This window comes from Corapipo altera, unplaced genomic scaffold, assembly GCF_003945725.1.
Source record: "Corapipo altera isolate COAL_440 unplaced genomic scaffold, ASM394572v1 75, whole genome shotgun sequence".
Taxonomy (NCBI): Eukaryota; Metazoa; Chordata; class Aves; order Passeriformes; family Pipridae; genus Corapipo; species Corapipo altera.
This window is the reverse complement of record NW_020884887.1, coordinates 9,496,204-9,522,623: the sequence shown is the minus strand read 5'-3', so window position 1 is coordinate 9,522,623 and position 26,420 is coordinate 9,496,204. Positions and strand designations below refer to the sequence as shown.

Below are 26,420 nucleotides of genomic sequence, written 5' to 3'. Positions count from 1 at the left end.
CGTAGTTTACAGTTTCACTTTCTGCAGACACTTGAACATAGGACCGATGTATCTGTGACAAGCACATCCCCTTGGTGGGAAGCTCCAGAGGAGCGGGGAGTGCCCTGGGTGCCAGCAGGCCCTGCAGGGTGTGCTGGGGTCCCCCCGGCCCCCCGTGCTGTCCCTGCTTGCTTCCCAGGTGCCAGCCCTGCACAGGGGGGGCTTGTGCCCGTGGTGCCCCTCGTGGGAGGGGGTACTTGGCACCACTTGGTCCCTTCAAGCCTCCCTGGTGCAGCCCCGCTCCCCCTCCTCCCCTCCCAGCCTGTCCTGGTCCCGCTGGGGTTGAAAACCTTTGGATCTTTGGCTCAGAAACCCCTGCTGAGCTGCACCCCAGCGAGTGCAGCCCTCTGCTCTCTCGCCTGGAGCTAAAGGGGTGATGGTTTGATGTGCTGGCCCTTCTCAAACCCCATGTGTCCAACCTCAGCCTTCTGTTTCCCAAAACTAGAAAGTGTGTGCAACCTTCTTCAGCTGCATTTATCGTAGAGACAAACTTAAAATGACTCATCACAGACCATGTATCACTTGGGAGGAAAATCTTGTTAATACGGCCGGCTGTACATGATCCATCTCTGTTGATAGTACATAATCTTTGACCCATGTGCTAGGATCATCATCACGTATAAACGGAAAAGAGAAAAATGTAAAATACTTGAATGAGAGCTTGTATTATAACATTAATATTATTCAGATTATCTGCTTTCTAGGCTGATGTGATTCATTATTCTAGTAATGCTTTAGTCCTTTGTAATTTGTGGTAATTATGCTTTTTCCTTTTTAATACAAAAAAAAATGTATAAAAATAAAAACTTCAAAAGACATCGCAGCCTGGGTTTTCTGTTCTGCTGACTTGCCCTCCCCAGGGAGCTGATGAGTGGGCCAGGTTCATCCCTGCCTGGCTGTAGGGACCAGAGGAGGGCTGGGGAAGCGAGTTGACTTCCACAGGTAGAGCTGGGCTGACCACAGGTGAGTGCAGCACAGCTCAGCCCTGCGTGTCCCCTCCTTGGGGGGCTGCTCTGGCACTGGGGGGAGATGTGTTATTTTTGTCCCAGCCCCCCAGGAAAGACTGAAACTTAAAAAGATTGAGAAAATTCACAGTATGTCTTGATGGGTCTGTAGGTACTTGGGGATGTGCATAAAGCTCTGGGGGCTGCTATGTTGAGTCCTTTCTTAGTGTTTCACTGATCTCCACACAGCTCAGGACAGCAGGGACTCAGCTTTCCTTGGAAAGACTTCGTAATTTATCATTGTGGAATTTTGGTTGTATCTTGGTGATGAGGCTCAGCAGGAGGAGGTAATGGCATGTGGCACATAGCCCCTTCCCTATCCCATGAGGAGAAACTCACTTTTGTTTGCCACTGATCTGTGGAGCAGCTATGAGGCCGTGACAGCCCTAATTCAGAGCTGGACTGACCTCTCCTAAGGAGAGACTGCTCAGGGGGAGTCAGGTCTCTGCTGCATGGGCAGGGGAGAGTTTCTAAAGCTGTGGCACCACTGATCTTCCATGGGATTGCATCTACTACCCCAGGTGCTCTGAGTCTCAGAAAAATAGTGGTTTTAATACCATCACATGCAATTACAGTGACCTTGCTGGTGTTTCTATAGAGTCAGTGCTGCTGAGAGAGGCCAAAGCGTTGCCTGTGGAAACTGGTGCCAAAACCTCAGTAATTCTCAATGAAAACTCCCCAGTCACGTGGCCCAGAACACACCTGGCTCATGCACAGGCAGCTGGAACCAAGGGACAGTGCAAGTAATTAAGAAGCAAACCACTACATTTTGCTTAAAAACAGATTTCTAGAGCAAGAGTTTTTTGCAGTAAATGTGCAGTCATTTCCAGCAGCATGTTTAACTTCAGTTTCGGGTCTCGTTATGTGTGAACAATAACTTGTTTCCCAGTTAAAATACTATTTGGCATAAATCATTGTCTCTCACTCTGCTGGTCACAAGAGCTGCTGGGCTGGTTCACTCGGCCCTCTTGGGTGCCTCGGGGATGCTTTCGGAGAGCGGTGTGAGGCCGAGGAGGACCTTGTGTCTCTCGAAGGCTTTGGTTTGTCTGAACACTCTGTCTGTGCCATGCAGATAATCCAGCACTCCCAGGACTCCATAGCACTGGTTGAACCTGAGAACCAAACAAAGATAAACATCACTAGAAAGCTACTGAGGTTACATCACCTTTCGTATTTCCATTCCTTTGGGAGCCCTGTAACCTGTCTGTGATTTCTGCCCCTGCACCAGTGTCCCTGGCAGCTCTGTTGAAGCCTGAGTGAAACTTGTGCAGCTTCCCTCTTTGGTGCCTTTGTTACCCAGAAATGGTGGCACTGAGCAGCAGCCACGACTCTCCCAGGTAGCTGAGCTGTGGGAGCAGCTGGGCACTTGTATTACCATTCCATGTGCTCCCAAGACTCAACTGCTGTGGGACACAGAGTGGCTGTGCTTCCAGCACTGGACACTGGCACAGCTGTCCTGCCCAGAGAGCATCTTGGATCTGCAATCATCTGTGTCCTGACAGGAGCTGACATTCAGAGGAAACAACAGATAAGAACTGGCACCATGTTTGTGGTGCTGCCCAACATTTGGGTGGTGAGTGAACTGTCCCATGGGCTGGATCTGTAGGAGGGGCAGACTTGGAGAAGTGTCTGAATCTGGTACACATCTGGGAGATGGGAACAATTCTTCCACTGCTCAGGTATGTGTCCCTAAACAACCTGCTGCAACTGCTCTCTCCAGAATAGGAGGAGGCTGGAAATCTCTGCCAGGAAGGGTTGTGATTGTCTGGGCAAGGTGTTATCTGATTAGTGTTTCTAATCCCAGTGTATGGGAGAGGAACAGACAGGCTTCCTGCATGTTTCCTTCACCTGTGTGACTTGCCCTTGCTCTGTCTTTACATCACATGCAATGTCCTCTAAACTTCTAGGAAGGGCCTTGCAGAGAACTGTCTTTGATAGGGCTGGAGTCCCTTGAAATCCTGATCTGTTTAACTGCTGTAAGAACTGGCAGCATTCAGCAGGTGAACTGGAGAGCAGCTCTGCCTGTACATGAGTTGTCCAAACCCACTTGACCCTTGGAAAGGAGCTCTGCCCACCAGCGGTGCCAGAGTGCTGGCAGGAGGGGAAGGGGAAGCTGAGCAGTGCCCAGACGTACTTGAGGTGGTGGAAGTCATGGAACTCTGGAGATGGCAGGAAGGGCAGGTGGTATCCGCAGTGTGAAATGCTTGTTGTTACGAGAGCGAGGGAGAACCACACTGAGATTGAAACAATGTGAGACCCCATGACCATCGGGCCAGTTATGACAGGCAGCGTGTTGGAGAGCTGGAAAGGAGAACAAACCACCTCAGTAATGCTCCACAACAAGCAGACCCTCCTCTAGGAGCTGAATTGTGTCATCTGGGTGATGCATGACATTAGTTTTGTGCAAACAGCACAAAGGGAAGATGCCTCTGTGAACATCTTAATAAAGTTACATAATCATCCAAAAAATAATTATGGGACTAACAGAGTTCTACTAACTGCAAACCACAGTCATAGCCCAAGCTCCCTAAGCTTGTAGTAGGAGTTAGACATGAGACCAAACCATGGATGTGAGGGCAGCATGATTCCAGTAAATCATCCTGGAGTCTGAGGTATGAATTTCAGCTTCACTGTGGAATAACACTGAGGCTGCTCTTGGGAAACCTCACTGTAAAAGGCTATGGCCTGTGGACACACACAGCAATGTGATGATCTGCATCACTTCACTGTGTCCTGCCCGTGACACACACACAGACTCAGAGGTGGTGCTCTGGCCCAGGACTCCTATTAACAGGAGATGGGACTTCTAAGTGGAATCTTTTCAAGGTGGGATGTGTTTTCTGGGAAGTCTCAGCTGGAGCAGCGCTGGGAGACACTCCTGCAAACACATTTGCTTCTCTTCTCTTACCACTCCTCCTAATCCCATGGAAATCATGCTCCACACAGCAACTGGAGGGTGATTATGGGAGAATCCACTTACTACGTGTTCTATGGGGTGAGCATAAATGGAGACCACGCCGACGGGGGCTGTCCACTCATGGTGCTTCTTGTGAATGTGCTTATACAGGACTGGGTGGTGAACAAGCCTAAGCAGAGCAAACAGAGAAAGGAGAAAACAGAGAAAGGCAGGTTTTGAGCTCTGCAGAAAGGAACATGGAATAACAGAACACAGAATTTCTGTGGGGGACTTGCTCATATCTCCTCTCACGTAAGGATTTAAGCTGGGAGTAAGAGTGTAGGACTCCTGGCTTCCCATGCTCTCTCTCTGTAGTACTGAGCCTTCACTCAACTGATGTGTCCACTGGGTGATGTTAAACTTAGTCCACATAAATCCTATAAATCAATGGCCCTGAATGACTCATTTGCTCAAATATGGGAGTACTGCTTAGGAGAGGACTCTGTATTTTCACTGTTTTGACTTGACCAACTGGTAACTATTAGAGTCAGAATTTTTGGTTCCATGGGCCCTTTGTAGGAAATGGATTTTACATTTTTTTGGTGTATTTGTCTAAAAGGGAAACCTACATATTTCTGAGATGCTGAGCTCACTTCTGCATGGGCTTTTGTAGGCTTTTGTCCTCCTTGTTCTAGCTTTGTCCTCTAGAAATCCTGCAGTGTTGGGAGCCAGGCCCTGTTTCGTAGGCGTTGTACAAGGGAACAGGAGATCAGTCACTGACCTTCTGGACTTTTTTTCTTTCAGGATACTGAGCCTCACTCTTTTCAAAGAACACAGCTCTTGTGTAAAGCTGCCTGTTTTGTTTCTTCTTTAGCTTCTAAGCTGTTCCACCTTTGTAATTTTACCCATTTTTGCTTACTCTAGGTAATGGCAGCACCAAAGCCTCATGTTGTAAGGGTGCATTTCAGGACCTGTAAATTTTCCCATACAAATACCAGACTGGTGGAAGAGGGGGACTAGGATTATTGATGTTGTAGGAGATGAGTATAAGCTTAAAGGCATGGAGGAGAATCAGAGTCCTGTTCCTGTGCTCAGCTCACCTGTGTGTATAATAGAAGAGAATTTCCTCTATTGTGATGAAGATGCTTAGCTCCACAAGAAACCACTGGAAAGTGGGTAATTCCTTGCTGAAGGTGTTGCCCCACCATTTCATGACATGGAACATGGCCACAAGCATGGGCAAGGAGACAAAGAACTGATTACCCAGTGCTGTGTAGATGGCTTGGCACAGCTTCTTTGTGTCCACCTGCAAAAGAGAAGTCAGGACTTGAAGCAAAGTAAGAAGTGATGTAGCTTTAGTTGGAAGGATAAAAAGCTTTCAGATTTATAGGCAGTTCATTTTGGGACCAACTTTTTAACAAGCTGTCAATCCAGATCTGATCAGCAACCTGATTACAGGATCTGCCTTCCTCTCTGCAGTGGATATACAAGACTTGGCTTGATTCTCCTGGAATCCTACCTGGTTGCAAGAGAAAAGCATAACAGGTTCTTCTCCCCATTCCTGGCCTAAGAGACTGCAGGAAGTGTTTAGCCAGCAGAAGAGGCAGAGTGGGAAGTACTTACAGGATCATTCTTGCCCAGCTGAATGCGATAGCGAGTAATGAAAGTTGGCTTTCCTGTTATATCAGCCACCATAAGGATTCCATTGAAGCCCCAGAAAGCAAGTGCAGGCACCAATGCAGCCCCTGTGGCATGAGGAGAGGGCAGAGATGTGTGAATGAATTGAGAGCTATAAATAAATCAGAAACAAAATACACTGGCATAGTATCCAGAGGACCTTGCTGGGACTCAGATGTGCCAAGACCTGCCCTGAGATGCTTTAAAATGGAATATGGGTAAGTTTTGACATCCAGGTAAGATCTAAAGAATGGGGAGGAGGTTAGAGAGGACAAATGTCTCACAGGTTGAAACTTGAGAAAACTGAGGCTAAGAAAAGGCCTCTCTGTTCTGGGTTACTTTTAAATACAAGTAGTATAACGTTGAGTTGATCCCTAGAACCTTGCAAGGTCCCTATAAGTTCTGTTCACCAGCTGTTAATCACAGAGAAGAGTTTTACAGGTACTAGAGCAAGAGTAAAATCCATTAATTGTACTTAAATTTTTAGTAATCAGTTCTGCTGAGTCATTTGGTTCTCACAGGAGTAAAGTATCTTCACAGGGAAGCCATTTCAGCAGCACAAAAATATCAGATTTTTAATCTGAACAGGGGGTCTAATGGTGACCCCATTCAAAGGCACCACATCAGCTGTCTCTGGCTTCCAAGCCAGTGCTTTTCTGTGGGATTAGTGAGTTTGGCAGGTCCATGAACCCCTTTTACATATAGTACATGGATGATTTCTCCTACAGAGGAGTGTTGTTAAAACTCACCAAGGAGGAAGATTGTCCACTCATCTCCCTCAAAGAAGTTGTAGAACTTCAGCCATGTTGTTTGCCAGAAATTGCCTAAAGTTATATCCTGCACAAACCTGTGGAAATAAGAGTTCTTGGTTGCCCATCTTCTTGTCATCCACTTTTTTCCCCTTTTCACAGAAAAGTTTCCCCTCAAGCCACTTCGTCTGAACAATCTTACCAAGAAACAGAGTTCACTAAGGCAGTGAATGTGAGCAGGCCTGTACTGAAGGCGTAGGCACTGATCTTCAAGGCATCCCAGAGCTTCTCTTCCTGTGAGAAGCAAAAAGAGAAAGCACATGCTGCTGAGGCCTGCCTTGGCATTTTTGGTATTTGCAATGGTAAAGGCAGTCCTGTGATGGCCTGTTTTGTTTCACACACACTGTAAAGAACACAGTAACAAAGCTGTTATGGGATATTGTGTGTAACTGAGGGGGCAGTACACACACATCCATCTGCCATGCTTACACAGACCTGATGTGGCACTGATGTGGAATTTCTCTGGAATAACCAAAGGCAGAGAAAGGACCACTGATTTTTCCCTCTCTGTTTTTATTTGGCACGCTGCTCAGTACCTGGAGGGCTATAATACAAGGAGCTTCTGGATAACTCAGAGCAGTGGGAAAAGAACACCTGGGGGTAAGGAGTGGTGCTCCACTTCAGCACCTCCCTCCTTCAGTATTTTCTCCCTCCCAGGATACAGTATGCTTTTCCCCCCCAAAATAGTCAAGAACTGCTGTGCTCAGATGACCTGGTTAACAGCTCCAGTCAATCCAGAACCTCTCCTCTCAACATTCCTTTTTGTTTTGAAGACCCTTTGTGAAGCCCACTGCCCACATGCCCAGAAACTTGCCTTTTTTCCCCAAGTATAACAGAGCTTTAACACCTTTCCTTTCATAATTCACTTTGCTGTGCCTTTAGGCCATCACAGGTACAACTCAGCTCCAGTGCTGACAGTACAACTTGGCCAGCAGGTATCATGTGCCATCTGTATAAAACAACTGCACATCAGCAGGGAGCTAAAACACTCAGCTTCTCACAAGAACAAAGTTCTATAAATCCCTGCTCTCAGCCACAGAAACGTTATCTTCTGAAGAAATATTCCTGTGGGCAGCTCTAATGTTAGCAGGACTTTTTATCACAGTAAGGATTTTAACTGTACAGAGCAACTGCAAAGACTCAGAAAATTACCAGTGAGACCTTTTCATTCTAGTATATTCAAAAAGCAGCATTCAATATTTGAATATTTAAATATTCAAAACCAAGATGTTTAGCAAATATATGACAAATTTGTAATTAATGATCTCTCTTTTAGAGTGGCCCAAGTTTGAGTTGGTTCTGGAGTTCAGCAATCTTAGTTTGGGTTTTCCTGAGTGAATATGAATTATATTTATCTGCAGGATAAATGTTTTTTAAAAAACCAATGTAGTTTTAAAATAATATTATATAATAACCAGCTATTGTCTTCTTCATTCCTCTGTCCTTCCTGTTTTTTAACTGTGGTGTTGTGCTGTACAAACAGACTGGAGTAGAAATAGTATGATTCATAGTTGCAGTTCTGCTTGTCTCTTGTCAGAGAGGACAAACAAGAGAGGCAACTCACTGAGAAACATTGAATGCAGGTGGTTTAGGGTAATGCAATACAGAAAAATTCTCTTTATGTGGCTTTCAGATTCTGTAACAGCTACAGAACATTAAATGTGACCCAGGACTTGTCAGCAATATTTATCTGTCCCAGGACAGAACTTTGCTTGTTAGCACTGACATATTCCTTATTAAAACAAACAAACATTTCCTCTTATCACCTTCTCTTTTTTTTTTTTAATCAAGTGAGCAACTGGGGAGGAATTAATTGCCAGGACTCTTGCCCTACAGCATGATGTTTGTGAACCCTACAGGTTTATACTATAGCAATGCTATCAGCTGCCAGTGTTATCACTGGCTGTACTGAACTGCAAAGGCCAGGCTGGCAAAAGTCTCAACTCCAGCTTCAGATAGTGCCTGTTGGATCCTGGGCTGGAGATCTGCTCTCTTAGCAATTTCATACTTCCAGCTGCCTCCATGTTATGCTGAAGTAAGACTTTCTTAATCTTTAGACCCTGGAACATCCCCCACATATTCTTTGAAAAAAAATGTTACAAAAGCTATAAAAAGCTTTGAGCTTTTTCTCCTGGGATGAAGAAAGAACATACCAAACAAAAATTCTGATGTCTTACAAGTGTCAAAATTTTTAGTTAGACCAAATAAAATTTCAGATGCTTTAGCATCCTCCAGCTGAAGAACTCAAAAGTTTCAAAAATTAATAACTCCTAGTACTCACCACACACTGTGCAAGTCTTGCCTTGAGACAGGATAGAGTAGGTAAAGCTTAGAACCTCAGCTATTTAAAAAGCCCTTTGGCTAGAAACTGTTTTGTTTTGGGGCTGTGCTTTTATTGCATGTGATGAAGTGATTACATGAACAAGTCACACACAATGTAATTACATGAGCTGTAGAAGCAGAGAAGTTTACATATATATATATATAAAAAAAATCTTGTTCATCAAGTCCAAGTACTTAACACCCTGTTTCTCTTCATGCCAACAGCTCCAGCACAGTAGTTTCCAAACTAATTCATGGATTGCTTGAGTTCTTGCCCTTAAAGGGCTTGTAGAAGTTGGCAAATTCCTTAAGTGCAAACAGGGTCGCTGCTGGCATGGTGAAGAGACTGGGGCACATCAGCTGGGTCTGGGCCCAGTGAGGTGGTCCAGCTTCTGGTTATGGGGGAGTGTTGTGGGTTCTTGCCACACAAAGATAACAGGCCTTTCCTCACTTGCTGCTGTAGCTGCAGTCCACTGGAAGGGAAAAACGCAGGGGAAATGCTGCTGTAGTGATAAGAGATGAGCTCCTAATTGTACTAAAGTGATTGGAACGAGGATGTGCCTGTCACTTCTCTTAGAAGATGATTCAACACATCCAGCCTTCCAAAGCACCTGGATAATTCTTCCCTTAAAAGATGACATTGAGCCTTTACCTGCTTCTGCTGCTCAGCCATGGTGGAATATCCAGAGTCTCTTTTCATCTGAAATAAAAGGTGATCTAAGTAAGTGAACCTTGGACAGCTGGAGAGTGAAAGAACACACCGCTGGCAACAGCAAATCCCCTCAACTTCCAGTGAATTGCAAAAGTGTAAAATATTTACTCTCTGTGTCCTGTCCTGTCCTGCTCCATCCTTCACGTTGACCATCGAGCAAAGCTGAGCTCTAGAGAAGAAAAACGCCCTTATTTCCTGATGAGTTAGAAGTGTCCCAGAAGATTAACAGGGATGCAAGGATAACAAAGAAATATGGGAGAATAGCCAAACCCAAAGCTTTTTGCTCGTGGCACACGTGTGTTGTGGCACAGCTGCCTCCCTTGATCTGACCCAGGAATACAGTGCACCCAGCAGCAGCTCCAGCCCATCTCAGACTGTGAGGAGATGATGATGTGGGATGTTTTCTTCCATAACAACAAAATGCAGTTAAACTAACAGGAATGAAAAAAAAAAATCCTAAAACAACAAAGTGAGTTTGTGCCACAAAGGATTAACACTGTAGAGCTCCACACAGCCTTCACTGACATGGCAGAGAAACTGTAAATTACAGCCTAAGAACATGGTAACTGATAAAATCATCTTTGCTTCAAGTCCTGCTATGGTCAATTGGAGGGTTAAAGTCCTAAATGGACATGTGGCCACCCCATAATAAATCCCCTTGCATCTGGCTCTGGTTTGACCATTTGTTAATCATTTTGTTAAAAAAAAACTTCAAAAATAAATCAGACCCAAGGTTTAAGTAGCTGCTCGGCCTTCACCACTGGCCACAGCCATGAAGGGTTCTCTATGTCAGGCCATGTTCTGGCTGTCCTAGGGATTATTGTGTAGCTGGTTTTATATTGCAACGCTCTTATCATCAAATATAATTAGCAAAAGTTAACAAAACATTCCTTAATGTTTTCTTGGTTTCACATGACCTTTAAGAACAAACACACAAGTTCTAATAATACAACAGCTAGATTACTGAGGATTGAGGAATTTAATCCATTTTGCTTTTCATACTCAGCAGAATATTCAAGCACAGGCAAAACATGTTACCTAAGGTACAAAGGAAAGCACAGAGAGGTTTAAAGGCACCTGTCTAAGGTACAAACACTTGGAAAATTACCCATTAGGAAGATGATATTCTATTACCTTTATGATGGAGGGAAGCCTCTTAGGAGTACTCTTCTTGCAGCAACTCAGAAAGGAGGAATACACTGCCAAAAAGAAGTCCCCTTATTAGCCAGGAGGTTATAGTTTACCTTTGAAATTATAGCCTTCTGGGTTCTTACAAATACAACTCTGTTTATTTACAGGTGTTTCCAGCTCTGTTTCTCTACATTACATATTAGTATGCAGGCTAAAGGGCATGAGATAGAAAAATTAAGACACCTTCTTCCTGCTTACTCATGGACAGAAAAGGACAAGAACAGCCCACCACACACTTCAGTGGAAGAAACTAATGTTAAACAGTTTTGAGAAGGACAAAAGAAAAACTAGGCAAAAAGTGATTTGAAACTGGAAACCGTGAGCTCAACTCCCAACCCCCTATTTCAATACCAGGGTTGGATGTACTCCTATGGGAAATTCTAACTTTTGGTAGCAGTCTTAAAAAAAACCCAAACCCAAGTTCACTTTGTCTCCCTTGGCCAAAAAAGGTAGTGTGAGAAGTGCCCTAAGGTGCTATTGCTTAAAATGAGAACATGTTAGGGAGCTCAGTGTCCAGGGCTTCTTGTCTTTCCCCAGACCTAGAGCTCCTCACTGCTGGACTCTGTGAGCTGCCAGGGCCAATCCTCTTCTCCTCTTATATGTTCTTTGCCAACCACAATTTTATTGATAAAATATAGTTGGACTCTAAGATAGTTGATGAAGAATACCCGTAACAAACAATCATAAATAACCTGCTGGCCTGAACACAACAGCGTGAATAATCCTTGCCACAAGGATAAATTTAAATTGATCTTATCAGAGTTTTTACAAGACCTTCTGATCACATCTGTTACATAACATGCATTATATGCCCATCTTGTCACAGAGGTCCTCTTAGGGCAGGTGTGCCCACTGCCTCCAAGAAAACACCACTAATGCTTGAAATATGTCAGGCTTGAATAATCCATTTATTTTTGAGGCTTTGTTCCACTCCAGCTTTCTTAACAGGTTGTTCAGAGCCTTCAACAGTTGAGTGTCTGCAGGGAGGGAGATTCCACAGCTTCTCCAGGAAATCTGTTCCAGCATTTGACAACCTTCACTGTGATTTTTTTCCCCTCAGAATTTGCCTTGTTATAACTCCTATTATTTGCCCTTTGGCTATGCACATCCCTATCTTTACAACCACCCAGCAGGGAGCTGAAAACAGTAATGTGCAACACTTATTAACGTGTAAAATGCAATATGTAACCTCTAGTAAGTCACATTTCAGGATAAAACTTTACATTATTTACACTAAACCAAGATAAATTTGGATGGATGAGGTTTTCCCCAACATCTAGTTACCTACTCTTTTTAGTGTTGGGTAATGTCTCTCCTGATTCAGGATAAACCAAATAAATTAAAAAACCATTCATGTAACCATGGTTGTTTCAGCAAACAAAAAAGCCATTCAACTGCTTGGCACTGCTCTCATGTTGGCATGTTTTACAGCCCAAAATCAACCAGTGAAGCTCTCAGCTGCCTGCAGCTATTTCCAAATATCAGCTACAACTAGAGCTGTGTAAGAAAAAAAAGAGTTCCTTTTCAGTTATTTCAAATTAGTTAACACAAAATTTGATCCAGATCAAATTTTCCACTTTAAAATAAGACTAATTGATTTTCCAGTCAGTCTCTTGACATTAAAGGGGATACATACACTAGTCAAAAAAGAATTCTAATACATTTTTTAAATTATTATTTCCATGTATAACTTCATTTGTCCAACAAGTGTTCATTAAGTCACAGATCTGTTTTCAGCAAATTTTCCACTTCAGGTACCAGGATAGGTTAGTTTGTCTAAGCCATGTTTTACAATGCTCAGTATAATCTGAAAAGGGAAGAACTGCCATATTTTTTACAATTGTTTTAACATGTGCATCATTATTTATGCCCCATCTCTGCTGCCCCCTTAGATTTCTGGTGCCCAAGCTGAGGCACCACAGGTGCCATTCCCCCTGCACTGTACCCATTGCACTGCACCCCTCTGACAGCAGCCAGACAGTCCTGCACAGAGGGTGCAGCTGAGTGACTGGCTGCCCACCTTGGTATTCCTTCTGCCTTCCTGCTTAAACCTTCTGTTGTAGACATTAATTCCCTGGAATCAACCTTTATAGTGCACAGACAGTGGAAAGCTGCTCCTGGGAGAAAAAAAGGCTGTAACTATTCATGAAAGTACAGAACATACAGAAACAAAAACACAGGACCACTCACCTGGTCACCTGAGCAGTTGCATATCCACGAAGCTCTGTGGACAGACACAGGACCAGACGTCACGTTTGATGTCCTACCACGCCCTGCACGGGTCTGAGGGCAACCACCTTCCTAGAAAAGCTCACAATGGACTTCACACAGACACACCACACTGCCCTTTAATGACTCCCTCAAAGTTTCTATCACATCTTTTCAAGCTACTACACCCTTGAACTCTGGCTGCCCATTCTTTGCTCACCTCCTGCTGACGGTAGCCTAGGAGAGGTCCTTTGTGTCTATTCAGAGCCCAGAGTTCAACTCTTCACCTTTCACTACTGCCGTGGAAACTTTATGAGGGTTTAGGCAAAGGCAACAGGGGTGTGTTTCCAAGCAGAGCTGGCTGTCCCCTCCCAGACAAGTCATGTGAAGCCAGTGCCATGTCACTCACTGTTAGTGCTGGCAGTGTTCCCCGTGCCTATGTGCTGTTACTCAGTTCAGCATGTGCAACACATCTCCGCAGGTAAGAATTTTTCATCAAGAGTTCATCACAGCACCTGAGAATAAAAGAGCCACCAACACCCTAAGGATAAGTAGTTTTTATAATTCAGCAACTCACCTTTTGAGCACAAAATAGCTAGAGTGAGTACAACTGAATGGGTCAAAGGTGTATTTGTTAAAAGCAGTAAGGGTTACTGTGCAATTTGGCAAAAAACCAGCAGTTCAGTTTTCATTCTGCTGTACTAGGTCTATAAATCACACCAACGCTGTTGTTACAGTATCCTCAACCAGTCACAGGCAGTGGTTCCATGAGGAAGAAGATGCATATAGGTTAGCACATGCTTGGGCTTAGCTGTCTTTGAATATGATGTTTACAGACCATAAAGTCTGTAATTATGGTATTGCAGAGAGCAAGATGTAATTTACACTACTACTGGTCTTATGCAAATGTGGCCCCAATCTGTTACTTACCCAATATATAGTGACTTATCACAAACTAAGCTCTGAGTGTTGTTATCATAACTTTCCAGACTTATTTTTTCACATGAGGAAAAACAAGGAATATCACCTCTCCCTCACAGTTAGCCTTGTATGGCCACTCTCAGGTGAAGCAACCTCTCACACCAGCAGAGCTGGAGCTGTGGAGGGCTGCAAGTCTGACTAGAATTTAACAGTGTTACTGTTGCTGTTGACACTTTCCTTGACTAATTCCAAGTAGTAGGAATTCCATAGTAGGAATTTGTAATTCTTAGCTACTGCTACTAATTGTTATTTATCAAAGACAGCAGACTCAACAGGGAGGAATGTGATTCCTTCAAACTATGTACTCACATGCAGAGGAGGAAGTGGAAATGGGCATATCAAGAGGGGGATGCCACATGGATGATGTCCTGAGCCCATCTTTCTTTGGACTTGAGATTGCAGTGGGAGGACTGCTCATCCAACAGCCAAAAGCAGCTGATAAAACAGTGAATTTCAAAGACCTCGGTGTTCCTTTGTAACCACTGCTCAATTCCAACATGGGCGATCTCTGAAATATTCATACCCATAGGAACAGGCAGCTCAGCACATCAGGGATGTGACAGCTCATGACATTACATCATAGGGATGTAAATGTCATTTTCCTTCTGCTGCAACTTGTGTCTAGCACATGTTGTCACTAATCAGCTGCTTCTCTGCTGGCTGCCCTGTGCCCTGCACTGCTGTCTCCACCACAGACACTCCAAGGCTGGTGCAATCTTTGCTGAGGAACGCAAGAAGTCTGATTTCTTCTCAGCAGAAAAGCTTTTTGATTAGAGACTTAATACCTTTGATCACTCTCCACAGTTTTCTTAATAGTCACTGGTTGTTTCACTGTTTGAAAAGAGTATCAGCAGGAAATCTCTGAAGTATATTTCAGGCTTGTATGAGCCCACTCTGACAGTTCCTCTAAAGCTGAAGAGGAATCTGACCTTGGCACGCCTCACCTATTCCCTAATTCCCTGTATTCTGAACCAGATTTCCAACCATCTCCTAGGGCACACGTGGCCACCACCTACTACTGCAGTGGTGGCTTTGGAAGCATCTGTGGAACCACAGAAGGGTTAGAAAAATGGAAACTTTTAGGATTTCCCTAAGTAAGTTTTTTCCTCATTTGTGGTGCTGTGACTGAGCTCTACAAGGAAGGAACAACTGTTTCTACAGGGCATGATCCAGGATATGCAGCTCCAGCTGCCCAACACGAAAATGTTGAGCTAAAACCCTTTATTCTACTTTATAATGTAGCTCTACCCACACAAACTGTTTTTTGTACTCTGGTCTTAACAGAACCAGAGGGTGTGAGGACTCCTTGGACTGCTGAACCTGGAGCATGGTAACTTCCAAGTACAAAACCCATGGGACTTTTTTAAAGAGGAAGGTGCCTTTTCCAGCTATTCTTCGTCTTTATTAGCAATGATCAAAATCAGCCATGCTTGGAAAAACAAATTCTGATCTCCATCAGCAAAATATGTCACCAGCACTCCCCACCAGTGCTTGCAAACATCCTTCAACAGCCTTTTTTTTACATGGCAATTTTAAACACTACAAGTGTAATTTATCACAGGTGATTATTGCCTGCAACACATTTTTGTGAGAGTACCAAGGCACAAATATTTACAGTGTCCTGAGAAGATGCATCCTCCCTTTTCCCCTGGATTCAACATACCTTCGAGTGCTGGGTCTATGAGCAAGAAAAATATGTGTGTGTATTCACCTCTGAACTCTTTAGGGAATAAAAAAAAAATAAAAAAATCTATGCACACAGTGCTGTAATCCAACCTGGTGAATTTACCTGCTAAGAACATGTTTTTCTAGCATGAAATCCCAAACTCAAGTGACCACGGGCAGAAAGGTGACTACTGTCTGCCCATGTAGCACATTGCATAATAGATAAGATACTCAATGCCAGAGACTGCAGAGCTAAGGCAAAATGGTAACTATCAGCTATGAAGATAAACTTTGACTCAAAATAACATGAAATAATGGCATGTCATAAGATGCTGACAGCAACAAGGTCACTTGACAGAGAGCAGCACTCAAAAACCCTCTTCTAAATGTTACATTTCTGCTGAGGCATGAACATTAAGACTGAGACACTGAACTATGAAGTGGGAAAGACCCCATGAATCGGTTTTCCAGATACTTTGATTGAAATGGGTGGGCAAGTAGCTGAGACTCAGTGAGAAGAAAGACTCCCAAGGTGGGCAGATAACCCAGTACTAGAATACATATAAATATATATATATACAGACACACACACATATGTATTTTATAACAGATGCAACCCTGTCCAGAAGGCAGGCAGTCTAAAGGAAATACTATCCAAGCTTAATTAGTAGACAAGCTTCCAAATAAATTGCCTCTCTGCCATCAGCATCAGCCAGCAAAGCAGTGTTGGCGGCCGCGTTCCACAAGCAGTTCGCTTATACTGCTTCACCAGATAGAAACTTCTGTTGCTAACTTAATTGGAATTCCACTCCGGGAACAGCAGAAGCCAGACTAAAAGTCCGCAGGTGTAGCAGGGACTGGTAAGACTTCTACGCTCCTGTAGGAAGCAGCAGAATTTCCTCAGCTAATGAGCTCGATACCCACTGCACCGTAGGGGCGACACGAGCCAGGACAGCGGTAGTTTGCACTCCGGGCCTTGGAAAATGAACCCTTATCCCGCTCCGCCACCCTGCGCGCCCTCGGGCCTGGCCCTGACCCGGGGACCCCCTCACCTCCCCTGTGGTGAGGGAGGGGCGGCCGCTGATCCTTCCGGGGACGCTCAGCCAAGGCCCGGCGCAGCCCGTGTCCCGAGGGGTCGGGGCGCTGGGGCTCCCCATGCTGGGAGCCCATCCGGTCCCGCCGGGCGCGATGGCGCCTGTTCCCTCAGGGAGCGGAGGCTCCCGGCTCCCTCACCCCTCCCCCCGCCCGCGGGCTTTGGACGCGCCCGCCGCGCGCAGCGCTGAGAGCCCGGTTGAGCCCATTCCCGGCACCGCAGGGGGGGGGGGGGGGGATGGGGAAGGGGAACACTGCTCTCCCAGCGCTCTGCGCATGCGCAGTGCGGGCGGCGCGGCCGCGCGCCGTAACGTTTCCTCTCTCCCCCAGCCCCGCCCCGGCCCGCCGCGCGCGCCGCCGGGTTCGCCGCCTCGCGCGAGAGCAAGAGCCGCGAGACCCGGAAGCGCCGCCCCCCACGGCGGGGGGGACTCGGAGCCATCGCGGCTGCGCGGGGACGGAGCGGCGCGTGCCGGCCGGGGCTGCCCCGGGCTGCAGGTACCGCCGGGGCTGCGGGAACGGGGCGGGCCCTGTGGCACAGGCACCCGGGAGCGGGGCTGGGCTGCGGCGCTGGGCTGAGGGGCCACCGGGGACGGCGGCCCGCCCGCTTCCCCCCCGCCGTGAGCCGCGTCCGGGCGGCCCCGCCGCTCTGAGGGAGGGGGGCCCTGAGGGGACCCCTGGGCTGTGAGGCTGCGCTCGGTGCCTCCCGGTGACTCGTGCCTCAGGGCCCGGCCGGGGGCTGGGCGGGACCCCTGAGCAGGGTCTGTGTTCCAGCGCGGGAGCTGTCCCGGGGTAGCGCTGCTGACGCTGCCGGTGTCAGCTGGAATGTTGAAGCTGAAATACCCCCCTGCAGCGTGTCCTGAGTTACATCAGGGAATCACAGCATCCCGGAGGGGGTCGGGTTGGAAGGGAACACTGCGGGTCAGCTGGTCCAACGTCCCTGCTCCAGCAGGGCCATCCTAGGGCACATTGCACAGGATTGCGTCCGGACGGTTCTGGAATATCCCCAGGGAGGGAGACTCCACAGCCTCTCTGGGCAATCTGTTCCAGTGCTCGGTCACTGCACAGGAAAGAAGTTCTTCCACAGTTCAGGTGGAGCTTCCTGTGTAAGTTTGTGCCTGTTGTCTCTCGTCGTGTTGTTGGGCACCACTGAGCAGATCCTGCTCCAGCCTATTGACATATCCCCCGTCAGACATTCATGCACATTGAAACTTATGTTGGTGAGTGTTCTCTCTAACACGTTCTGTTTCTGTGTTTAAAAGCTCTTCATCACAGAATCACAGAGTGATTTGGGTTTAAAGGGAACTTAAAGATCATCCCATTCCACCCCCTGCCATGGCCAGGGACACCTGCCACTGGACCAGGTTACTCAGAGCTCCATCCAGTGTGGCCCTGAACACTTCCAGGGCTGGGGCAGTAGCTGAGGGTTAAACATGAGGATTCCCTGCTGTACATTGTGTGCCCAAAGTTTCAGAGCTTATGCCAGGAGAAGGAGAAAGATGGGATAATGATTCTTTGCATGAATAACTGTACTGTTAATTGTGCATCCGCTCTGAACAGGTGCTCTAGATTTCAATCAGCACGTTTACAGAAAGTGATAAAAGCAAGAAGAAACTTGATGTAAACTTTAAATGGGTTGTTTGAAGCTGGAAATGGAAGTGTGACTGACTGCTACAGAGCATTTATTCTCATGTGACTCTTCATTTAAAGCATTATTTTTGTGTCTCTTTAATGCAGCTCACTGATAAGATTGCACAGCTTGTGATTCTACACTGTTGTCTGAGTTCAGCATCAGCTGCCTTTCCTCTGCTGCAAGATGCCAGCAGCTCTTGCAGAGAACAGCCAGGTTATCTGTGAAGTATGGGCCAACAACCTGGAGGAAGAGATGAGGAAAATTCGGGAGATTGTTCTGAGTTACAGCTACATTGCCATGGTAAATGCTTTATGCTTGACCTAATTGCCTTAGTCAAGGGATTTTTTTGGGTAGAGGGAGTAAGTTGATTCTTGAGTGAGAAATGATTTCTCCCTACCCCCAGTCAAGCTGCGATAGAAGAGGTGAAAAATTAAAAAGATGTTGAGTAACTTTCCAGAATTTAATACAGGCAGTGTTGAGCATAGATTGAGTGAAAAAAGGGGAAGATGGAGACCCACTTAAAAAGATGAATTAATTTAACATTTAGCTATCCATGGTGTTTTAGTTTGTACAATGCAAAAATGGAACAGGTCATAATTGTGTTTAAATCTCTATTTTTCCACTGGTGTATTTGTCCTTTGGATGTCTTTCTCTGTTTGGCTGTGGAAGATGCCATGGGACTGTAGGTCAAAAGGCATGACATCCAGTCAGCTGGGCTGCCTCCAGCTCCTTTTTAATGAGGGCAGATGTTGATTCTTAGGGAAGAAAAATATTGTGGCTGTAGATAAGACAATGTGTTCAGAAAGCTTTGTTTAAGAAGACCAGAATCTCCCTCGGATGGGAGGGATCTCCTCCTGCTCTTACAAGTCTGTATCTGCTTGGCAGCACCCAGGGAGTTACATAAAGAACTGGTTTTAGTTTTGATACTGCAAGTTCTGCCAACTTTGCTTAGGAATACTAAACCTCAGGATAGGAAAAGTCCTTAATTAAAGTCTGGCACAAAGACAGGTGCCCATGCAGAATGTGCAGGATTTCTGTGTCAAATGCAGTTGTGGATGGGAATATGATTTCTTGTCGTCATATGTCAGTGGGAAATGAGCTTTTTTGCATCTTTTTCATCTCACTGAAAGTGTGCTCAGGGCCTGTTTTAGTGGCTGTGCTGTCAGAGTGGACACAAAAACATCTTGGGCAAGGGAGAGACTCTCAGATGCACCAGCACTGGGTTCGTTGTGGAAGATTTTGCATATAGTCAGTAGAAGCTACATGACCTAATCTGAGGGTAAAAATAATGTGGCAGTTTGGGTTTCAGCAAAGGTAGCACACAGTCTGTGGCCAAGTAAAATGTTTTTCATCGAATAGATGGTTTTTTGTCTAATAGATGGTTGCTGTTGTTGAAGCCTGTTTTGATTGATAGTAATTTTTGTTAACGTAGGCATTGGCTGTTCCTCAGAAACAGTGAATGTTTCACTGTCTGGGCTATCAAGTGAAGATGGTCAGAGTGCCAAATCTAACTTGTATTTAGAACGTGAAAGAATGCTGAATAAATAAAAACTATTTCATGGTAGTAGATTTAGGGAAAATGAGGGAGTCTGTTGCAAGGGAGAGATGTTTAGATTGTACAGTAATGCATGTTGGAGGGCTTTGCAACGTTTTTGATTTGGAATAAAACAAAACTGTAAGAAGGCATAGTGTAGTAAATTAATGAATGCAATAGTTTATTAATTTTGTGGAGTTTTTTAGTGTCTGACTTGTAGCAGTTTAAAAGCTGTATGAATATGGAAAAGGAGGGGAAAAAACCGCTGATTTTAACAGAATAATTCACAGAATACAGTGCTGAGACCTGCAAGTGCGGAACCAAATAAACTTCCAATAGAGGGATAATAATGACTTCTAACAGAGAACATGGTGAAACAAAATTTTCCCTTCTGTCCCAGGACACAGAGTTTCCTGGAGTTGTTGTCAGGCTGATCGGGGAATTCCGCAGTTCCACAGACTACCAGTACCAGCTCCTGCGGTGTAACGTCGACCTGCTGAAAATTATCCAGCTGGGCCTGACTTTCACAAATGAGAAGGGGGAATATCCTTCTGGCATCAACACCTGGCAGTTTAACTTCAAATTCAACCTCACGTGAGTCTTTTGAGCCGGGGAATAATTTCCTGTTCTCTTCTGCTGTGGGGATGTTTTCCTTTGGCAAATGCTGGTGTCCGTGTGCTCATCATCACTGGCTGATTCCCAGCAATAAAAATTCAGATTCTAATGCAGAATATGTGGGAACCCCTTTTGGAGTGCGGGGAGTTAATAATGTTTCTCGAAGTCAGAACTGTGCTAAAGTCCTTAATACCCTTTCTCTTGATAATTTTATGTGTCTTATTCTGGAACAATGTTATAGTCTGAAACTTCATGTATTTTATGTAGAGATATATATATGTGTATATGTATATAAAAATTCATGTCTGTCTGCTAAAAATAAATGGATGTGCTGTTTTCATCGTAAAGGAAAAGACCTCCTTACAGATCCATGCTAAAATATAAACTGGGATCTAAAAACATGTTGGTGTAATCATCACACCTGTTCAGGAGAATGAATATTGTTAAGTGGAGCGTGGCAGTTCTTGTCTCCTCCATACTGCAATATCCTGGGTTGCAGCTGAAACAAGTTTCATTATTCCTTCCCCTGTAATTATAAAGACAAACTCAGCATAATTACCACTAGAGCTGCCTGGAAATAAAGAAAGGTTTATCTGACAAAACCACACACTTATAGGAAATCAATTAGTATTTTTATGAAGCTGTCATTGCAAAGCGTTAGTTACTTTGTGCAGGGCACACAGTTCTTGAACCCAAAAGTTGTACTATTTACTCCACAAATCTGTGAGCCTCTTAGAAGTATTGAAATCAGAGTGAAGGGGTTTTCACAGTGTGATCACTTCATTTGAGTGAGTAATCATATTGATAGGAACTTTGATCTGTGTGTTGTCATGTCCTTTCCTCCCCCTCAAATGAAGCAAACCAGTAAAGAAGTCAGGTTCCTGCTCAGCTCTCTACCAAGCACATCATCACTCATCCCCGTCCTCCTTCCTGAGTCAAGGGTGATGCAATTTTGTTTACTCCCAGAGATGGAAGTGGAGGTGATGATAAAGTGGTACATGCTGTGAAGTGAAAAGGAAAAATGTAGACAGGAATGATGCTCAGTGCTTTAGAGTTGCACATCTTCCTCTTTGAGAGAACTCCCCTTTTCTCTGTGGTGCTTCCCTTTGCCTTGCAGAAGTGGCATTTTTCAAAACTCAGTTTAATTTCTGTGGAGTTGGAATCTTTGGAATTTGCACTAGCAACAGAGTTATTAACTAGTCAGGATCACAGAACAGGTTGTTACAGATGTAGGAGGCTGTGGTGGTGATATTAAAACTGAGTCAGTTTGAATTTTCTAGAGAGACAAATGTGGAACCCAGAGGTCTCTTACTGGTCAGTCCAATTCGTGAAATACTGTGTGGGGACAGTTTTTCTAAAATGAACTTATCTTGGCAGCACCTTAAGTGCAAACCTGTTTTTTTTCTTCAGGGAGGACATGTACTCTCAGGATTCCATAGACCTCCTTGCCAGCTCTGGGCTGCAATTCCAGAAGCACGAAGAAGAAGGGATTGATACCCTGCATTTTGCTGAGTTGCTGATGACATCTGGGGTTGTCCTAAGTGACAGTGTGAAATGGCTCTCCTTCCACAGGTGGGTCTGAGATGGTCACTGACCCTGTCAAATCTTTTCTTGATTCTCTGCTTTTTTTCCATGGAGACTGACACAGATTTTAAGGAATAAAATTAGCAGTCCTGCAGTTCTTAAAATAAGATATGAAGGCCAAGTTTAAGAAGTAAGGACATGTGACACTTCATGGTGTGAATTTTGTGTATGTGTTGCTTGCAAATCCTTTTGCTGTTACAGTCTCCTTCAATGCAAGAAGTTAGTAACAATTTAAAATATGATTACACTTTAGTAAATGCATTGTGAAGTAAGGATTTTGTTTCTTTTTCCTTACCATACTGTTGATGGTGCTCTGCACTTCCATCTTGTGTTTACATAGAGAAAGAAATCTGTGTGGTTAAGATGTGTTTCCTGTAGCCTTTCAACCAACTTGATTGCAAAGCCTCTGGTGTCTGATGCCATCACAAGTGAAAGGACCTGCCATCACCTCCTCCTCTCTCAACAGACACTTCCAGGGTTTCCTGCTTTTCTGTATTGCCCATAGCTACAGAAATGTACAGTGTTGGGAAGAGATGTATGTTCTTCCCAATGGCTTAACTGTTTCACAAGAGGTTAGTGGAGTCTCTCAAGGAGGATTCCAAAGTCCTACACTGGCATGAAAATCAGGATGAGTTCTGGCTCTGATCCAGAGAACTTTTATGAGTGTCAGAATATGTTAAGGCTTGAAAGGTAAAGCAAGTAAAATTCTGTTGAAAAATGAGATATTGCTACCGACTGAGTTACAGGGTCTACCTGCTTATCTGTTTTCTGTATGGTTTTTTTTTCAGTGGTTATGATTTTGGCTACATGGTGAAGTTGTTGACAGATTCCAAGTTACCAGAAGAGGAACATGAATTTTTCCATATCTTGAACCTTTTCTTCCCATCTATCTATGACGTGAAGTACTTAATGAAAAGCTGCAAAAACCTCAAGGTAACTTGTCTCTCCCCAGCAAGCAAGTGATGGGCACCAACACTGTAAATGTACAGGAAGCCAAGTGACAGAACTGCTACTTATGTTGTCTTAAAACTGGAACTTGTGTAAAAGCCAGTGGTGACACAGAAGCACCTATGACAGCGTTTGTCTCTAATGGATGCTGCCATCTCCACATGAGACTTGTCAGTATGTTTATTATAAAGGGGACATTCCCATAATGGGGAATTCCCTTCCGGTTTGTGTATCAGAGGCTAATTATAATTCAGCATATTTCCTATGCAGGGCTGTTTCTTTTACATGAACCACTCCATGAGTTCATTAGTTAATCAATTAGTAGACACTCAGAGGGTTGAAAGTAATCTATCTAATGAATCACAGCCTTGTTTGAGTAAAGGGAGGGAAAGGTCCAGCATGTGTAACCTATGAATGTACCCACAGTCATCTCAAGCATCTGCAGCAGGAAAAGGAAGGCACCTAAATTTGAGAAGAGTTATTTATGCACTCTTGAACAGTATTTGCCACTGTGTTTCACTCACAGCTGGTGTGTGTGTGTACTGCTAGAATTTGCATCGATTTATCATATTCAGTGTTTGTCCTCATGTTTTGGAGACGTGTGGCAATTTTGGCAAGAGACAGATCTTCTAAAATAAAACCTGTTCTGTTTTATTTGCAGGGTGGCCTTCAGGAAGTGGCAGATCAGCTGGATTTGCAGCGAATTGGACGACAACACCAGGCAGGATCAGACTCTCTTCTCACAGGAATGGCGTTCTTCAGAATGAAAGAGGTACTGCAGTGTCCTTTCTCCCGTTCCTACCCGTAAATGTCAACATGTACAGTCTGTTCTTTGTTTTGTTTTGGATTTTTTTGAGCCTTGTGGCCATCACACTTCATACTGTCAGTAACAGGAGTTGTTGATATTGGCACAGACTTGTTCTGTTTACTCCTCTTTAATGTGCTTATTTTAATTTGCATGCTGCATCTTAGAAGTGGCTGATTTCAAATGAGCTGTTTAATTAGCATTGGATGCTTTCTGATTTAGAGGCACAATTAAACAATACCTGTTTCTCTTCCCTGTTTTTTTTTTTTTTTTTAAATCTGCAGTTGTTTTTTGAGGATACAATTGACGATGCAAAGTATTGTGGGCGACTGTATGGCCTTGGCACGGGGGTGGCTCAGAAACAAAATGAAGATGTGGACTCAGCCCAAGAGAAAATGAGCATTTTGGCCATTATCAACAACATGCAGCCGTGACGAGCGGTGCCCCTCAGCAGAACATGTTTACCACATTGGCAGCTGCTGTCCTCAACCTTTTTCCCTAATAGTGTCTCAAACAAAAGGCCTCTCCAGTCCACAGGCTGTGCAAGGCCTGCAGTGTTGCTGAAGAGCTGCATCTTCATTTGAAACCCAGAAGAGTTGACTGAATTCCTAATACCAGCATTTGTGGTTTGCCATATTTTTAATACCAAGGGCAAAGGACAGAATCTACTGTGTATACCTCTGTTTATTTTTTCCTCTTTATACTGTACAGAATCTCCAAGGAAGATTTAATGGTAGATATTCAGTAGAGCTAAGGGTCTGGAAATCCAGTGACAATGGACACAGACGTGCACACAGATTTGCAATTTGTGCTTTATGAAGCTTATTTTAAAACTTCTGCATGGTGTGAGGGTGACAGCTTCACCTCATGTTTTGCTAATTTTATCTTTGTGTAGTCTGCGAAAATTGCTCCCTTTGATCACTGCAGAGGTTTGGGAGTGGATGACATTAAAAATGATCCTTGCAGCTAAAAATATTTGGAGATTTGCTTTAACAGCCGTGGGAGTGGATATTAATGGAGCTGATTTGATCAGAACTCCTTAGTTTCTAATTCTGTATGTTACAGGTTTGACCCATTCTGAGCCTCAGCTTTGTTCTTACGGGTATTAAGGAGCTGTTCTGGAAATAGATTCAGAGGCCCAAAAGTTTACCTTTGACAGGGGATTGGACCAATACTCTGACTTCAGTTTTCTTCAACTCAACCTACAAATTTTATTCTTCTCCTTGCAACACAGCTAGTTCAGCAGATGGATAAGTATTTGTTCCTCTTCTCTCCCCTGCTTCTCCAGCCCCTAATTTTACAGTTTGTTTAACAGATAAAACAACTGGTTCTTTTCATTATATACACCTGAAAAGTAGTTAGAGGATGGAAGAACTTGGGATTCTGATTTTGAAAAAAAATGAGCTATTCTGCAGTACTTTTTTTTCAACAGCTCTGTAATGACATTTCTTAAAAAAAAAAAAAATCCCTTTTGGACACGTCAAACCTGAAGTTCATAAGACTTTGGCATTTTAAAAAGTCTTAATCCATTGTTAGGAGTTGAGGTTTAGAGCTGGTATTTAAAATGCTTGTAAATACTAGTTTTTATTTTTTGTAAAATAAATTTTTTTAAACCAGGCTTTGTTTTGGATTTTCTATCAAGCACTAGAATTTCCAAAGTTGAGGCTCTGGAATCTGAATTTGGGGGATACATGCTAAAAGATGCTCAAGTTTGTTTCCTTTACTATTTATGATGTGCAACTGGGATAGTTCTTTGTAAAATCTGCTTTTGAGCTTATTGTACATTAGCTGATGAAAGCTGAGCTGAGGATCTCTGGGGGATTTGTATTCTCTTCCTGCTCATCTCAGCACAGCTCACAGGAAGGTGGAGTATTCTCACAGTGCAGAGTGGCCACTTAAAGGGAAAAATTGTTGTGTGTGGCACTTTCCTGCTCCATCTGAACTAGTGGTTCCCGCTGTAAGTTCAGGAAGGCAGTTTGGTTAAGCACTGGCTCCCCCACGTGGTTTTCGAGTACTTTGTACAGAATTTAGCAAGTTCGAGTAGGTGGCAACAGTTTAGTGATTAACACATCTACAGAAAGATCTTGTTTTAGTCTAACCCCTGGCTTTCACCTGCTGCTCTTGAAGTTGTTCTGAGCTTTATTTAGCTTGAAGCAGGAAGTGTATCAGGATTAAGTTTGCATTTTGGCTGGAAGAATTTGGAACACCCTTTGATCTAAAAAATCCATCACTTCTTTTAATTCTTAAACAATGATCTTTAGTGTACTTACAAACTTCCTAAATTCATGACACATGCTCCCCTCCCACCCATATCAGCCTTTTTGCTGCATTTAAAATGTTGCTTCTAGAAGTGACTAAGACAGCTGCTATGTTCACTAAGGCTCATACAGCCTTGTGCTTTTCTTAGGAAGAGTTACTTTTTCTAGCCAGACCAGACAAAGCCTTCAGGTAAGCTGTAAAACTGGTCAAAATATTACATGTTCAAGACTGCAGAATCCACAATTGGCTTTGGCACTTCTAGAATAGCACCATTCTAGAGAGCTTGATTGTACCTCAAATTCACCACCACTGTAGCAAAAAGCAGTTTGTTCAGCTGTGGATGTTTTCAAAAGCAGGGACTTTTCCTGACCTGGGGAAATTCCAGCTAGTCATGCTGGAAACAAAAGATCTTGCCCCCTTTTACCTTGTACAGGTGGCTTCACCACACT

The 26,420-nt window shown here is 44.2% G+C and overlaps 2 protein-coding genes across 9 annotated transcripts; one reads left to right on the top strand and one right to left on the bottom strand.

Annotated features, from left to right (window-relative positions):
- Positions 1-557: 557 nt before the first annotated feature.
- FAXDC2 (fatty acid hydroxylase domain containing 2) lies at positions 558-16,689 on the bottom strand. 8 transcript variants are annotated; one of them, XM_027643060.1, is made up of 11 exons: positions 16,557-16,689; positions 12,841-16,381; positions 10,594-10,658; positions 9,400-9,447; positions 6,568-6,659; positions 6,366-6,463; positions 5,563-5,684; positions 5,040-5,245; positions 4,024-4,129; positions 3,178-3,344; positions 1,999-2,155 (listed from the first exon to the last, which is right to left on the bottom strand). In XM_027643060.1, the coding sequence occupies exons 4-11, from the start codon at positions 9,445-9,447 to the stop codon at positions 1,999-2,001; spliced, it is 996 nt and encodes a 331-aa protein (XP_027498861.1). In that variant the 5' UTR covers positions 10,594-10,658; positions 12,841-16,381; positions 16,557-16,689. The 8 variants fall into 8 exon arrangements, with proteins under 8 accessions (XP_027498860.1, XP_027498861.1, XP_027498862.1 ...); XM_027643061.1 differs by having other exon boundaries at positions 12,841-13,373; XM_027643065.1 differs by having other exon boundaries at positions 12,841-12,971.
- A 301-nt stretch (positions 16,690-16,990) lies between these two features.
- Positions 16,991-25,330, top strand: CNOT8 (CCR4-NOT transcription complex subunit 8). The gene is made up of 7 exons (XM_027643372.1): positions 16,991-17,091; positions 18,331-18,526; positions 20,161-20,354; positions 21,786-21,947; positions 22,748-22,892; positions 23,569-23,679; positions 23,997-25,330. Exons 2-7 carry the CDS (start codon positions 18,410-18,412, stop codon positions 24,144-24,146), a joined length of 879 nt encoding a protein of 292 aa, XP_027499173.1. The 5' UTR covers positions 16,991-17,091; positions 18,331-18,409; the 3' UTR covers positions 24,147-25,330.
- Positions 25,331-26,420: the final 1,090 nt, after the last annotated feature.